This window comes from Anarhichas minor, unplaced genomic scaffold (assembly GCF_050575085.1).
Source record: "Anarhichas minor isolate MPS153535 unplaced genomic scaffold, ASM5057508v1 ptg000055l, whole genome shotgun sequence".
NCBI classification, from domain to species: Eukaryota; Metazoa; Chordata; class Actinopteri; order Perciformes; family Anarhichadidae; genus Anarhichas; species Anarhichas minor.
The window spans coordinates 619355-636674 of NW_027466501.1; the positions used below are offsets into that span (position 1 = coordinate 619355).

General features: G+C 42.4%; 1 protein-coding gene across 2 annotated transcripts; it reads left to right on the forward strand.

Annotated features, from left to right (window-relative positions):
• Positions 1-15964, forward strand: LOC142931975 (plexin-C1-like). Of its 2 annotated transcripts, XM_076076154.1 has the most exons (16): positions 7-1344; positions 1881-2003; positions 2847-2981; positions 3133-3233; positions 3311-3416; positions 3504-3663; positions 3856-3958; positions 4920-4995; positions 5368-5409; positions 5542-5675; positions 6153-6332; positions 13599-13707; positions 13908-14081; positions 14168-14335; positions 14627-14726; positions 15422-15964. In XM_076076154.1, exons 1-16 carry the CDS (start codon positions 322-324, stop codon positions 15448-15450), a joined length of 2763 nt encoding a protein of 920 aa, XP_075932269.1. In that variant the 5' UTR covers positions 7-321; the 3' UTR covers positions 15451-15964. The 2 variants fall into 2 exon arrangements, with proteins under 2 accessions (XP_075932271.1, XP_075932269.1); XM_076076156.1 differs by lacking the exons at positions 14168-14335; positions 14627-14726; positions 15422-15964 and having other exon boundaries at positions 1-1344; positions 6153-6334.
• The last annotated feature ends 1356 nt before the right edge of the window (positions 15965-17320 follow it).

Sequence of the window (17320 nt, forward strand, 5' to 3'; positions counted from 1 at the left end):
TTATTCATAAAGTGTTTATCATGTGAAGTGTTTGCATCAGACGCGTTCCCAGCTGGAGGCTGTCACTGATCAGACTAACACAATATACACTTTGCTTTAACACTTGGTAAAAACAAAAAGGGACAAACTCAGATGAGCGTAAAACGGTAAAGTCGCACAAATTATTATGTGTGTTAGTTTTCGGTTTTGCTGGACGCGCGCGCTCCCTCCCACTTTCAGCACTTCTCTTTTCAGCAGGACCACGCGCGACTCCAGTGACACTGTGGAGGAGAGCAGAGTGCCATGAAGACCGTCAGCGTGTGAGTGTTGTGCTGCGGGAAGATGCTGCTGCTGCTGCCCGGTCTGTTGTTCATTCTCTGGGGAGAACCGGCTCGGTGCCTGGAGGAGAACGGAGGCTTCACTTTTGATGGAGACATCCGCCACTTCGCCGTGGCCGCCAACACGGTTTACGTCGCTACGGAGGAGAGGCTGTACCAGCTGAGCCACGACCTGACTCTGGTCCAGAGTCTGAGTCAGAGAGGGATCTTGACGGGGAGCCATTCGACCAACGACGCGCACTTTTCCCGGGTTGCCGAGACGGACGAGCAGAACGCAACTTTCGGAGTCAACATATTGTTGCCGTTTGTTGAGAATCACACGCTGATCAGCTGCGGCGTGATCGAGTGCGGCTACTGCGAAGTGCTGGACCTGAGGAACATTTCTAATGTGCTGTACAGGGAGCACTTCCAGGTGGGATCCCCGTGGAGAGGCAGCGCGTCCGTCGGCTTCCTGGTGGATGTGGAGCAGACAAGTACCGAGACCTACATTCTGACTGCCAATCAGCAATATGAGCCGCAATATGAGCCCGCAAAGAAAAAATGCTCCTTGCCACCATATGCAGTGAACCTTCATAATACGAATCACCATCAGAAAGGATCTATATTTGCTTTGAGTGGCGTCTTCTCTACCACTTCAATCAAACGATGCCAACGCAATGCTGAGTTTGTGGATGGATTTCAGATCAATTTAATCATTTATCTTTTCTCCAACCTGCCCTCAAGTGACGAGAACAACAAAGTCCGTCTCATTTGGCTCGAGGGTAAAAATACCAAAAAGAAGACTCTCGAGTCTCTGCGGGGCGCGACCCTGCGTGTCTCTGATGGTGATGGGGGTGAAGGCAGCAAGCTCCTCGCCTCCGCGGTGATCCCGGGCGGGCCGCCGGTGCTGTGGAGCGGCGTGTTCAGTGTGGACGGAGGACAAACCAACACCGAGCTGGTTCTGTTTGACATCAGTCCGGATCTCAGCGGAGACCCCGATGCAGATCCAGACTTCAGCAATGTCTGCCCTCTTAACACAGCACTGACGGTGGGTGGTTTTATTATAGATAAACGTTTTGTAGTGATCGGGTGTTGTTTCCATTAAAGTTACAAAACTAGAATCACGGGCTCATTTTACGCACTGACAAAGTACGTGAAAACCAATGTCCATATGGGTAACGTCGATCATAAAAACATTATACCAGGTATGCTGCTACTATTAATACTATGAATGTGTATATTTTATAGTATAAGCACAGTTTACAAAGTGCTTTAAGAGTGAAATGAATGAGCAACGTTCTAAGAAGCTAGAAAAATAATGCAAGCAAACTTATTCTAAAATAAATAATTTGGGACAGAGCTTTCCTGGTGCGGCTCACATTCAAAGGCACAATGAAATGACAAACAAAAAATATGAATGAACATAATTTATTATCAGTCACAATCACTTGATGACCCAGCAATGCACTGAGATGAGTTTTGAGTCGTCATCAGCTATTTCAACTGCCCTCAACACTACTTCAGGAATCCATAAATACCTGTTGGGTCCTAATCTGATCATCAGTGTGTGTGTTTGATTCTCAGCCAAAGACTCTGAAGCCGAAGGCCGTGCTCTTCAGGCAGAAGTACATGACCTCTGTTCTGGCAGTGAGACAGAAGGCCTGGGTGGTGTTCTTCATCGGGACAGGAGATGGGCAGCTCATTAAGGTGTGTGTAACAAGTTGAGTGATTTGCATTCTATTCATTATTGGAAAAAAGGTCAGAACAGATTATACTCTTCAATAGCTCAAAAGTCGCTTGGAGTCTGCAAAATAATGTCGAACTCGTGCTTGAGAACGACCAGCTTCCTGTCACCGCAAATCTTCACAATCATCACACCATCAATCGCTTTCCTTCCATCACTTAGCTAACATCATTGAAATGCTGCAGAGCCTCTTTCAACACACATGATTAAAGATTTCAAAAATAATATTATATATATATTATATATTTCAAAAGTGTTTATATGATCTCTAAAAATAATAGATTTTATAAATTTAAATATAACACTCTAAAGAGCAGGACTTGGTGGAAAAGTCAGTCTATTAGTTTACTTTTTGTTGTTAAAGATGATTCTGTGGAAATTCACAGTCTGATTATCTTTTTTTTTTTATGTCTTGATACTCAAAAGATTATATACAGTATGTTTCACGTTAACGCTCGTTGTGGTCGTGGGTTACCAAGAAAAGCCACGCTATCTCTATATCAGACTTTACCAGGAAACAGCTATGTTTCCTGGTAAAGTTCTTCTTAGATACACATTCTATTTGCAGAAGTTGTAGCAACGCAAATGTTCGCGGTTACTTCTCAAAAACAGCATAATGTTCTCATAGGCAGAAATGATTTAAATGGTGGAAAAGTCTTACCAGTTTTTACAGCTTGATTGCATTGGCTGGTATTGTCACTGGTATTTTGATTTTCCCCTCTTTCCAGTTCAGCTTTGACTCACACCTAAACACAAAACACAGTAGCTCAGTCTGAAACTAAACAAAGCTACGTTGTTGTTGTCAGCTCGCTGTGGACAAGAACTACCACCCCACCTGTCCCAGGGTGCTCTACAGGGCCAACGACGACCGCCAAGTGTTTCCCAAAATGCTTCTGGATCAAGTGGATCTTAAACATGTGTACATGCCATTACAAAACCAGGTAGGTGCATTGCACATGTATCATGTGTAGGGCTGTGGTGAACACTGAGAGATTATGAATACTTAAACATGTTCTGATGTGTTCATTACCACAATGTGATATGTACGTGTGCTGTATTATAAAGTGTTGCTGTGTTTGTGCTTTGTTCTAGATGAAGCGTGTACCCGTGTCTGATTGCAGCACATACACAAACGTGCAGGACTGTTGGTCTGCACAGGATCCGTACTGCGTCTGGTGCGGCTCTAAAAACAGGTCGGGGAAACAACATCTCACGTTGACACCTTTAAATAATCATGAACTCGGTTAAAACATTTAGTTTCTCTTCCTAGTTGCACATTTGAAGATGACTGTGAAGACTCAGACTGGATATCCATTCCTGATGATTTTCAACAGAAGATGGTTTCCTACAGAGTATTAAAGGATGGCTCTGGACAGGTACAGATCACATGCAAGCTTTGAACTCTACTCCGTTGTGACTGTCACATGTTTCTCCTTTAAACACTCTTATCCTCCTTTTCTCAGATCACACTAAACATCCAGACACACCTCACTGTGGGCCAGGAGGCTCGGTCTAACTTCACCTGTCAATTCTCCACCAGTGAGCCTTGTAGCACAAAAAGCCCTCCTCCACAGTTCCCACAATGCACCTGCATCCTTTCAAAAAGCACACTTCCTGCTGAAGGTCAGTGATTAATGGATATAATATCAATCCAGTGAATTAAATACCTGGTGATCAATGACTTTCACACTGTCACAAGAGTCTTTGTTAAATGAAGAAGTTAAGATGTTATATATTGTTACATCACATAAAACATGTGTTCCTGAATATTACGACCAAGACTCTGACATTCACTCTACTATTTTCACCTAACAGGCCTGCCTGTCACGGTTAAGTTTAGACTTGGGACGACACAGTTGAGGGAAGAACTGAAGCTGTTCAACTGCTCTGAGATCAGTGGACCGCCAACTTCTGTCCTGTAAGTCCACAGTCAGTCAGATGCATCACTGATGAAATGATCAGGAAAGAAATGAACCTCGTCTTTTCACAACTGTCTAAATTCTGTTGGATAAAAGCCATTGTTCCTGCAAAGCCTCATACTTTCATTCTCTCCCAGGTGTATTGAGTACCATAGTGGATCAGTACAAATACACATTTTAGCTGTTAACTCAACCTCAGGCATCCAGCTGACATAAGACACACATGCAGACAACTCGAAGCTTCACACACAAATGCCTGTTACACCACATATGATAATGACCAAAAAGACTCTATACATGAAAAGGAAGTAATAAAGAAACAGAATAAATATTCAACAAAAGATTTAAGAAAGTAATAGAAAAATAACTAGGGACAAAAAATACCGAAATTAAAAAAGGATAGAAAAAGTAAAACATATTCACTGACTTAAGTGGAGTAACTGAGTCATCTTCAAGTTTCCAACAGAACATTAAGTCCCCACTCCAGTGGGAATGAGAGGTAGGGGCAGCATATCTCCAATCGAATAGCTTGTAGAGTCATGAAGGAGGTGAAGGCTTGCATCCCCTGTTTGGTTTTGGGCAAAATGTATTCCTGTCGGGGAAGTGAGTGTGTTTTGCTCAGGCAAATGCCATTTGAAAAATTTGAATCAGCCCTTTTCCTATATTTAACATTGTAAATAGCTAATGTTTGAGATGAAAAGCCTAGTAGCAAAGCCTCATTGTGCTACTAACAAGAGATGAAACACAATCAAACGGCATAAACAGACTGCAAGGCAGAAGCACGAGAATAAAAAGACGGAACCAACGGTCAGCTTACTGCTTAGCCTGATACTTTAAATATGTCTGGCAGTGGTCATGTTTTATCATCAGGAAACATGATGCAGTATTACGATCATGTGGTCTTTGTGTCATTGTGATTCACCTTTTATCAACAGGTGATCACATTTGTTTTCTCTTCAGGTGTCGGCGGTGTATCAAGGCTGGATGTGGCTGGAGCAGAAGCGGCTGTTCCTGGGCAGATGGAGGAGTGGAGGATGTAATTATGCATGTTTTTATGTATTTATCTTTACCTATATTATATTATTATATTATATTTACCTTTATGCAGTAGGCTTTTCCAGAGCTCATACATGTTTCCAAGTGCTACATTTGAACACCAATGCCTCAACACCACATTCATTTTGAGCCGTTTGTAAGATTGAAGACTATGACTGTATATAATTATATTTGTTGTTACTAGTTAAGAAGAATTATTTAAACTCTTTCAAAACATATTTTACAAGAATGTTAACTTCATGTTGGCTACATTTAGCAACTACCAGATAAGTTAACAGGAAATGAGTTGAGTGCCTTTACTGTGGATGTCATGTGAACCTGCTTCATTTCTTCCCCTCACTTCCTCCTGCAGGACAACTTTTGCCAATTAATGGAGTCAGGGATGAACTTTTTAGTAAGTCTGAACCTCAATTCTCACACATTCTTCCTCTGATGCTCACCTCCTTCACATTCAGTAGAGATTAAAACATCAGTACAGGGTGACATGCATTAAAACGGATTATCTTTGTGTGTGTTTTACTGTCAGAAACCGGAGATCTCCTCCATCACTCCCAGCGTCGTGTCTTTCTACGGCAGGAACCATGCAGTGTTGTCTGGTTACAACCTCAGTGACGTGACCAGAGTGAGGATCCAGGCGGACATGGACTACACTCCACACGAGTGAGTCAGTTTATGAGCGGCTAAAATGACGCTTACACTAGAAATTACAATTTAAAGATGGCACTTATTACCTCACAGGTAAATTCAATACTTATTAGTGACTGTCTAATCAATACTATATGTGCACCGCTCTTTCCTAAAGTCTAACTGGTCTTGTTTATGTATAATATGGCTCTGGTCCTGTGCACCTTGTGCTTGTCAGCGCTGTTGCTCAGACATTTTAGAATCTGAGCATCAACTTGAAACTAAAGCTGAGTGTGCTTCTGTTTTAGGGATTGACGATTTTAAGCTATTTCAGGATTGTGTTTTTATCTTTCTGTTCTAAAACACCTTTTCAGGGAGTTCAGAGAGATGGTTACTTATGTTCTGGCACATTTTGCTGCTCTTCCTTTGGCTGTATAGAAGTATTCTGCATGATATGGTTAATATGGTGTCAAAGTCTTGATCTCAGTGAGGCTAACTGGTTTCCTCTCTCAGGTCTCCTGTATGGAACCACACTGGTGTGACACTAACGTTCCACATCCCCAGTGCCGATACTAAAGGCACGGTCAACGCATGTGTTCTCCTCCCAGACGGTAGTTGCCATGGCAATGCTAAAATCATCTACCAGTCATCCCCGTCCTGCACCAACATTGTACCAAAGAGCAGCTGGATCAGGTGTGTGTGTGTACGTGTGTGTACGTGTTTGTTGTGGTTACTTCTTTCTTTCTTGTCAGTTCACACGGGTTGATTGGAAATTTGGTCTTCATTTTTTTTTTTTTTTTTTTCTAAAGAAGAAAGAAACACATTGTGGTCTACACCATGGTTATTATGACTAATCTGACTACTTTCTTTTATACTTTGGCAATTCCAAATGCTCTGTACAGCACTGTCAGCTAATCTATCAAAAAGGGCAGTGACAACTTTAGTTTGCTATTTTGGGATCTGCCTCCAGTGCTTTGTCACTAACTTCAGTACATTTAGCTGAGACTTATTCTAGGAAACCGTGTTAGTAAGTGAGCAGCAGTTAACAGTTGTGGGTCATCTCATGGGGAAAGAACGCCACTTCCCCAAAAGCAATGTCTTTCACCATTACAGCTCTTCCCTTTTTTAGTTGCAGCAGCTGAAAGTGCCACTTCTGTCTTTTTACACGGTTTCTTATTAAGGTTCAAAAACAATTGATGTGCATATGTCCAGAACATACACGTACAAAAATCAAATAATCCCAGGACCATAAGCATTATGGCATTATTATAACATTACAGTTTTCAGTATGGTGGTTTGTCATTTATATCACCAGTCAGCATGCACAGCTTTCAAGTTGCTCCCTTCAAATTCTTGAAGGAACTAGTTAGTGTGTTAAACAGCAACATGTTTTGGTTTTGCCCTTCTAGACTTCCCAGCTTTTCCTCTATGTAAGCTACACTTTTGTAATTTAATCTTAAATTATTCTTTTTTACATTTTCAATATGTTTTTTTCCAATGTTACGTCCCTTCTCTGTTGTCCAGGGGAAGGATTTAGGGACCAACTAGCTCGTATACCATAAACAACATTTATTGTGCTCACTGACAGTGAAAGATGAGCGAGTCTCAACACAAGATTTGGGAGAGGATGGGACAGGTGTGGTCGTGCCAAACAATTGAAACAAAGATAACAGAACTTGGCCTAACTAACTAACCTCTGAAATCAACAAACAAAATGGCTTACTAACTCATCTAAATGTGCTTGACCAAAACCCAAATACAGATGAGGCACCGACCAATAAACCTAGTGTATCTAGACACAGAAAATCCTACGTGTGTGCCAATGTACAGGGTACCCCAGACTCACCTACTGTCCGCAACCTCTCACCACAAATACTAACACGTTCATTTCTCAGGATTGACATAAACAGTGTGAAATGAAGTCCCCTGAACGCCGAGGCTTCCTGCCTTTTATCTGTGGCTCTCCCTCCACTGATTGGCCAGCCTGCCGCTGGTGCCAATCACCAATCAGGACAACTGGCCCCCCACAGGTGGAATCCAATCACCCAATTGATCTGTTAGGAGAACTGAGAGAGAGAGAGAGAAAAAAGGAAGGGCAGGAGGGGAGAAAACACAACACGTAACACCCCCACCCATATAAGCTCAAACATAATGTTTGATTCTACAGCGCACGCGACAAAGCATCCGCAAGAACATTTTCAGACCCCCTTTTATGAATGATTTCCAGATTGTAGTTTTGAATGATTAGAGACCAACGCATAAGACGCTGGTTGTGGTTATACATTCTGGAGATGAACACAAGTGGGTTATGATCGGTGAAAACTTTAATAGGTTTAACACTTGACCCAATGTAAACCTCAAAATGTTGTAGGGCGAACAACATTGCTAGAGCTTCCTTCTCTATTGTGGAATATCTAAGTTGATGTGTGTTGAATTTCCGGGAGAAGTAACTCACAGGATGATCGATGCCCTGGTCATCTTCTTGCAGAAGAACTGCCCCAGCTCCAACCGCACTGGCATCAACTTCCAGTTTGAAAGGCGAGGAGAAATCTGGGGCGGCCAGGACAGGAGTGCAACACATTACTCTTAAGACTTTCAAAAGACTGATTGCACTCACTAGACCACACAAAGGGCTTTGCGGGACTGGTTAAATCAGTCAGTGGAGCTGCTACAGAGGAGAAGTTTTTGCAGAACCGTCTATAATATCCTGCCATCCCAAGGAAACGGCGCAGCTCTCTCCTGGTGGTTGGTGCAGGAAATGTCGCAATGGCTGCGATCTTGGCCTCCGCAGGACGAACCTGTCCTTGACCAACCTGCTGACCAAGATAGAGAACAGTTCCTTTTCCAAACTCACATTTGGCAAGATTGAGTGTTAGGGATGCAGTAGAAAGACACTTGAAAACCTCCCTCAATGTATCCATGTGACCAACCCAGTCATCAGAATAGACTACAATGTCGTCAAGATATGCTCGGCAGCGTGGAACATCTCCCAGTACTGCATTTACTAGCCTTTGGAAAGTAGCAGGAGCATTACACATACCAAATGGCATGACGGTATACTGTAAGAAATGATCAGGTGTCACAAAAGCTGAAACTTCAGAAGCATGTGGGGTTAAAGGAACTTGCCAATACCCTTTCAACATGTCAAGTTTGCTCACATAGGTTGCAGGACCAATCTCATCAATGCAGTCATCAATTAGAGGTAATGGATGTGCATCAGGAACAGTTACAGCATTTACTTTGCGAAAGTCAGTACAAAATCTTGGACTACCATCAGACTTGGTATCCAGGAGACAGGGAGAACTCCATGGACTGGAACTGGGTACTGCAAATCCATTCTGTATTAGATAGTCAACCTCCCTCTTCATGACTTCCCTCTTAACCGGATTTACCCGATAGGCATGCTGCTTGATCGGCATAGGGCTAGTCAAGACAACGTCGTGAGTTATGACAGAAGTTTGGGAGGGAATGTCATTGAACAGACACGGAAAGTCATTAATAAGTTCCATGACATCTGCTCTCTGGTCATCAGGGAGATGAGACAAGTAGTGGGGCAAGTTGGACAATACCTCAGTATTACTTAGCCTTGCCCCCTGTGGTGTAGCATTACGCATCACCAACCCATCTTCATCACCATTATCAGGAGTGCTCACCTTTGAAATGGATGCCATAGGTGAGACTTCAGTCTTTAACTCATGGACTTTGGATGACCCTTGTTGACCTTCTCGGAGGTGGTACTGCTTCATCATATTCACGTGACACACTCTGGTGCGTCGCCTGCGGTCCGGAGTTTGGATTACGTAGTTTGTTTCACTTAGCTTCTTTTCTACAACATAAGGACCGGAAAACTTGGCAGAAAGTGCAGAACCAGGTACAGGCAAAAGAATCAATACTCTGTCACCTGGCTGAAACAAATGTGCGACTGCTCGCTGGTCATACCGCTTCTTCATCCCTGCCTGGGAAGAGGTCAGGGCATCTCTAGCCAATGAGCAGGCTGGTTGGAGGCGATCTTTGAGCTTGCTGACGTACTCTGGGATACTTCTGACCCTCTTCTCTGGTATGACCAGTTGCTCTTTAAGAACCTTCAAAGGACCCCTAACTTCATGTCCAAAGACCAGTTCAGCAGGACTGAAACCTAGGGACTCCTGTACAGCCTCACGGGCAGCAAACATAACTAGTGGGACACTGTCATCCCAATCCCGCTCTGACTCATGACAATGTTTGCGTAACATTGATTTCATGGTCTGGTGAAATCTCTCCAGCGCCCCCTGGCTTTCTGGATGGTAAGGACTAGATGTTACATGTTTAACATCCAATGTTCTAAGTGCTTGGGTAAAGACTCTTGACTTGAAATTGGTACCTTGATCAGTTTGAACCACTTTTGGCAGACCAAACAATGTAAAGAACTTTACCAGAGCCTTGGTGATAACTGGAGCTGTGATCCTTCGTAGCGGAATGGCTTCTGGGAACCTAGTGGAAGCACACATGACAGTTAGTAGGAACTGATTCCCAGATCTGGTCTTTGGCAATGGCCCAACACAATCGACAATCACCCTCTCAAATGGTTCACCCATTACTGGAATGGGACAGAGAGGAGCTGGAGGAATCACTTGATTCGGTTTTCCAACAACTTGACAAGTACGACAATGACTAACAACATCAGTCTTGAGTCCTGGCCAAAAGAAATGCCGGAGGACTCTTTCATAAGTTTTAGTGATCCCCATGTGTCCTGACCATGGGTGGTCATGAGCTAATGACAGTACCTGAGAACGATAGACTGTAGGTACAACAACCTGGTAAATCTCACCCCAATCCATATCCTCTGAGATACCACTAGTCCAGCGACGCATTAACAGGCCATCATCAAGAAAGTAGGCCATTTTCTTTTTCTTGGCTTCTTCTGGTCTAAGAACAGATGAATGACATTTTTCAATAGTGAGGTCTGCTTTTTGTGCCGCTATGAACTCTTCCCTGGTGGCTGGCAGTTTTACCCTTTCTTGACTGGTGTGAGAAGACCCAGTGTCAGCATGTTGGACCTCAGGCTGATGTTTGGCCTTAGTCATAACTACCTCGGGTAACTGTTCTGTGACCAGAAAAGTGTCAGACAAGTCTAAGCCATATTTCTTTGTCTGGGCCCGTGTAGTCACACAAGCAGGAAAGACGTCAGGAAGCACTTGTGCCATCTTGTCAGAGTCAGAGCTTAAATCAGGGCTGTCTAGCACCACAGGGACTGGCATAACTTGGCCCCCTGCTAGGTCATTTCCTAGAATGAAATCGATACCTTTAATGGGCAACGCAGGTAGAACTGCAACTTCAAAGATTCCACTGACTAAGGGAGACTGAACATTAATATTGTGCAAAGGCGCAGGTATGAAACTCATTCCAACACCTTGAACAACTGCACTTGAGTTACACGACGATTTAGACGACAGAGGTAAGATGCCTTCTCGAACAATAGATTGGGAGCCTCCTGTGTCTCTCAATATCTTTACTGGCTGCTGATCTTTAGGATCCCCACTAAACGAAACAAATCCCTCTGATATGAAGGGTTTGAAACAGTCATCAGGTTCATTCTCTTTAGACTGTGACAGTTCCAACCTTGGTAGTGTCACTCTTTTAATCAGTCCCATGCCTTTTGGATGTTGTAAGGTTGGCGGAAACTGTTGCTTACGCTTCAGAGAAAGGCAATCAGCAACGATGTGACCCTTCTTATGACAATAAAAGCATTCACGATCCCCTCGAGGTGGTGACGGTGGTCCCCTAGCCTTGTTAAAAGGAGGGTGGCCAAAACCAGGTCGCATGGGGTGTGGTACTGAAACTGTCTGGGCGGAAGGAAGACACAAACACATTTTTATGAGTGAGGACAAACTCATCAGCCAAGACAGCTGCTTTCGACAGTGAAGTCACCTTTTGTTCATTCAAATATATCACCAGTCTCTCTGGTAAAGCACCCTTGAAATCTTCCAACAGCATTAACTGACAAAGAGACTCAAAACTATTCTTTACCTCATTGGCGGCACACCACTTATCAAAGAGAACTCCCTTTTCCCTTGCAAACTCAACAAAAGTTTGTTCACCAGATTTTTTATGGTTTCTAAACTTCTGTCGATAGGCCTCTGGCACAAGCTCATAGGCACGCAATATTGATTCTTTGAGTAAATCATATTGCAAGCTTTCTTCTAAGGATAGAGAGGACACTACCTCCTGTGCTTTACCTACCAGCTTACATTGAAGTAGAATTGGCCACATGTCCTTAGGCCAGACTAGTGCAGTAGCAATTTTTTCGAATGCATTAAAGTAGGAGTCAACCTCTGACTCCCGAAAAGTTGGCACTAAGGCAATGTTCTTGCTAACATCAAACCCTGGTTTGTGAAGGACTGTCTGGGAAGGTGCAGAAGTTGCTGTTAATTTTTGTCCAGCAGAGATTCTCATGGCCTCCATGTCAAGCTTCCGTAACTTGACTTCTTTTTCAGCCTCTATTTCGAGCCTGCGTACCTGAAGATCATGGTCGGCCTTACGCACCATCTCCTTCTCCTGTACCTCTAGCTGAAGGCGGGCTAGGTGTACCCTCAACTTGGCATTCTCGCTGGATCCACGGAATTCTGGGGAAAAAGGATCAAACCGAGGCAAAGTTGCAGGAGGAGCCTTAGGTTCAACCGTTTCCCCCGGAGGTGTAGCAGGTGCTACTTTATCTGGAACAGAAAATTCATCCTGTCCAGAAACACTACTTGTAGGACCCACTAGTACTTTTGACTCCATTAGTCCTTCCAATACCTTATTTCTGATTTCTCTCTTAACATGGTATTTTTTTACTGAAATTTCATAGTGGGCTGCTATACACAATAAATCATCCTTGCGGCATGATTTAATCTTTTCAAAGTTTGGACTTAATATAAAGTCCTGTAAATCAAAACTCATGGTTATTCTATTCTCTAACTACCATGACATCACTTCCAACTTAATTTAATAATTTTCCACGGAAAGATCCCGGACGAGCCCCCAATTATGTTACGTTCCTTCTCTGTTGTCCAGGGGAAGGATTTAGGGACTAACACAAAATAACACAAATGAAAACCAACTAGCTCGTGTACCATAAACAACATTTATTATGCTCACTGACAGTGAAAGATGAGCGAGTCTCAACACAAGATTTGGGAGAGGATGGGACAGGTGTGGTCGTGCCAAACAATTGAAACAAAGATAACAGAACTTGGCCTAACTAACTAACCTCTGAAATCAACAAACAAAATGGCTTACTAACTCATCTAAATGTGCTTGACCAAAACCCAAATACAGATGAGGCACCGACCAATAAACCTAGTGTATCTAGACACAGAAAATCCTACATGTGTGCCAATGTACAGGGTACCCCAGACTCACCTACTGTCCGCAACCTCTCACCACAAATACTAACACGTTCATTTCTCAGGATTGACATAAACAGTGTGAAATGAAGTCCCCTGAACGCTGAGGCTTCCTGCCTTTTATCTGTGGCTCTCCCTCCACCGATTGGCCAGCCTGCCGCTGGTGCCAATCACCAATCAGGACAACTGGCCCCCCACAGGTGGAATCCAATCACCCAATTGATCTGTTAGGAGAACTGAGAGAGAGAGAGAGAAAAAAGGAAGGGCAGGAGGGGAGAAAACACAACACGTAACACCAATCATATAGTCGGGTGTAGTGAACACTGAAGCTTCCAGGAGCCACAATAAGAGACTTAAACGTGTGTTCTCATGCGTAGGTCACCCTTATATAACAGTAGCCACAGATGTCTTTTTACCATCATTTCAGACTATCGTGGTAAGAAAACGCCTTCTCTGGTTTAGAGCGCTGCAGAAATTGGAAAACTAATGACTTGGCACTGGCCTGTCAACTATTATTGGCCTACAAAGAGACGGCATCCCCGGAGCACAATTGAGCGTCGTCTTCTCTGATTGGCTGCTGCTCTGTTTCTGATAGTGGGAAGAGGAAGATCACACTCACGGGATCCCACCTGGACTTTGTGGAAGGGGTCATGCACAACCACGTCCTGCAGGAGGTCAGACCTCCCCGAAACACAAACGATCAGGTAGCCCAATTATAGTGTATTAGACGTCATTCTACGTTATCACATGTAACCTTTTGCATTATGTCACATCATGCTATGACGTGTCCTTTTGTTTAATTGTCATGTCGCATTACTTTGCTTACCGGGTTACCATCACCATGTCATGATATGTCATATACAGATTGTTATATTATACTCTGTGTTCTTTTAATTCTCTGCAGGATCTCACCTATGACACACCTGCAGCTGACAAAAAGGTTTCGAGCAGCACTTTGTTTCTGAAAGTAGCTAATGAAACCTTGGCCTGCTCCATAACGATAAACTACTATCCAGACCCCGTGTTCACTAGCTTCACCTCCGCAAGGATGGGGAACAATGTCCGCATCACCTTACAGGTAATGCATATTTTTTTAATACACATGCACAAATTTAAGAAAATGAATACATAAAAAGGCAGAATCTGTCTCTGTTGTCATTTTAGAAAAAGCCAGACAAACTGGAGATCACCCCAGCAGAGTTGTCAGTGTGGGGTGTTGAGGGAGGAAACCAATACCCCTGTGTCATGGAAGCCAAAGAAACCAGTAATGATATGGACTTTTTCGTCTGTGAGATTCAAAGGACACCCATCACTGAATTTCAGCACTTAAAAGTAATGTTTTTTCATTCAGACTGCACCAATTTTGACAGTACTTTTCAGAAATACAACCTAGACTTTACTGTGATTGTAGACAGGACATTGGTGGGTCATAGCACCAGATAACAGTATATGACTGCAAGATCCTGAGATGTATATTAGTTTTCATGCAATGGCTTTCAAATTTTGATCTTTACTTGAAAGTACTAATCATACACAAAGTAAATACATTTTTGACTCTCTTCTCTGGTCAGACGTCTCACGTTAAAATTCCTATTTAACAGCGGTGCCGTTATTGTTTTCCAGGTAACGTACAGTGACAAGACGGTAACACTTGGGCCTCCATCTTTATTACATCAGGTCATTCTGACACTGCGTATTCTGCAGATACCTTTTATTATTCTTGGTAAGTACACGAAGGATGCTTGACTCATAAAGTGATTTATACTGTGATATATACGATGAAGTCTGCGTCTGCGATCAGTTCAATGCCGGATGTTTATGTGAAAACTTCACAGTATACCCCCCCCCCCCCCCTTATCTGAGTATCTCCCCCACGGCTTGAGAACTATCTTTGCAATGGTGCGCCATATTTTTCTTGCAAGCCGATCAGAACAGACTGTGCTTTTTAGGGAGGTGGTCTCGAACATTACAGCATGTAAACATGTTCTAGTAGAAACACAAAATAAGAGTATGGACCTGAAAACGAGCATGATATGCGTCCTTTAGAGGTTGTTTTTCTACCGCTTTCAAAGGCATCCAAGAATCCCTTCGTGGTAAAAATACAAACTGAGAAGCTTTTCCACCCTGAATGCGACAGGTGTAGTGCTGGAGGGCCTAGGGGCTGAGGCAGACAGTCAGCCGACAAGGGTTGGGAGAACAATAGTAGGCCTGCAACAGGATATAGATCTCACAGAGAACAATTGACAAAATGTTGATTATCAATTCAAAATGTCCTCTATTGGCAGCTCCAATCCAAAAAGGCGTTAGTCTTAAAAACCTGTTAGACATAAGACCTTTTTCTCTTTCCGTTGTGATTTGATGGATTCAATGCTATTTGTCTGTGTGTTTGGTTTATATCAGTACCTGTTTGTCTTTCAGCGTTGGTGATTGTCTGTCGATGGCAATAGAGGCTCACTGCTGAGACGAACACGCTCTGATCATTACGTCAAACCTGGTGAACTTGCAACTCCATTATCAAGATGGACACCTCATGTCAATCTTGTATTCCTCCTTGATGGACATTTTCTCCATGATTAACATGGGTGGGTTACTGGAGTAAAGTTCACTGTGGTCATATGAACTGAATCTTAACCATACACTGAATGAGAGAGGGCTTCCTGCAGTCTTTAATATTTGGCTTTTACAGTGTCTTGCAACTACTTTTAATATTGTTTAACTCAAGTTTAGATGGAGACCATTTGAAGAATTCAAATGTGTCCTGGAATAGAAACCAAGGTTCAGAGACTTGTGATTTGTGTGATTAAAATTACTTTTTGTATAAAACAGATTTCGGAAATTGCAATCAAATGATCCTTTTTTTAAATGTTCATCCATTTTAGTTACTGTTAATTGCTCCTGTGTTTGGTCTTTGTTTTATTTTACCTAAAAGCTTCTCTTAAAAAGAAATATTAATCATTTTTAGTTCTGTGTGTTTGGTTTTCTTTTTCTTTAATTTAACATCTTTACTTCTGAGTTCGGACGAGGTTTTATCACACAAAGAAGAACATGAATACGGACAGCTCTTTGATGTGTGATTGACACAATATTAGTTAAATAGTTGAATTGAAGAGTTGAGAAAAGGCTTTGACTTTTTCACCATAAAATGCTGCAGAACTCACTCCAAGAGAAGAATAATAAATAATATTAACATGCAGCCAGAACTCGATAGAAAACAAACTGTTACACTGATGTAATGCAGCTTCATCTAAAGCCCCGCCATGTTTAAAATGTTTAACTAGTCTTCTAAGTTAACCCTCTCTATACAGTAAACGGTGAAATAAATACTGCGTCACGTGACCCGGTCAGAGATCAGAGAATGCCGACAGGTCGGCGCGAGCCAACTTCTGCCTCTTAATTAATTAATTCTTAACTCTTAAGCTAAATTAATTAGCCTAAATATTCATGGAAACTGAATAACAAACTGCAAAAGAAAATATCTAGACACATTCTATTTACTTGTACATACTTTAACCACAGGAAGTCACAAACTGGACTAAGTAGCTGACAACAGGAACCAGTTCAACCACGAGAGGGCAGCCTTACAGCAGGCTTTCTGTAATTATGTAAATTGAATAATTGTACTTATTTTAGGTTATTTAGTTAGTTTTAAAAAAGTGATCCTGTGTTTTATGTTTTATCATCTGTGTTAATGAGCTAGTAAAGTAACATTGAAGTGCTAGAAGCCTATAGCTTCCATGCTATGGCTATAGTCTATATTGTGATTATGAAGCTATATTATGTGTTTACAATGAAAAGCAAATACAGAGTCCATACACCACACTTACACAAAGATATGATGTTAAGGTTTATGTGAGAAGAACATTAAATGCACACAAATCTATTGCTGGTGAAGATATTGTATTAGGTCACATCTGTCTGGTGTTGTCAATGTAGTAAAACTGATCTCAGAAAATAGTGTCATATCTATTTGCATTGACTTGTTGAGTCAGTGACATTCAACAACTAGAAGAACAACCTTCCCAAAGCTGACGCTAGATGTCATATTAGCTCTACTGTAGTTTAAACATGATTTGAAATGCGGGTTCTCTGACCCGTAACCATAATGCAGCCTGTTGGGACTCTTTGCTAAACTTATAGAGGATCGAGGAGCATCAAAGACGCAATGTAAATGAATCACGTGATCTTTATTGGACTCATTTTAGGGCCAATCAGACCTCTGCTGCCTTATTCATAAAGTGTTTATCATGTGAAGTGTTTGCATCAGACGCGTTCCCAGCTGGAGGCTGTCACTGATCAGACTAACACAATATACACTTT

Bases quoted from the DNA above. Each gene is read 5' to 3' on its own strand.
- LOC142931975 (XM_076076154.1), top strand. From the start codon at position 322: ATGCTGCTGCTGCTGCCCGGTCTGTTGTTCATTCTCTGGGGAGAACCG. The intron at 1,345-1,880 runs GTGGGTGGTTTT...TTTGATTCTCAG, and splicing joins CTCTTAACACAGCACTGACG to CCAAAGACTCTGAAGCCGAA. The intron at 13,708-13,907 runs GTAGCCCAATTA...AATTCTCTGCAG, and splicing joins CCCGAAACACAAACGATCAG to GATCTCACCTATGACACACC.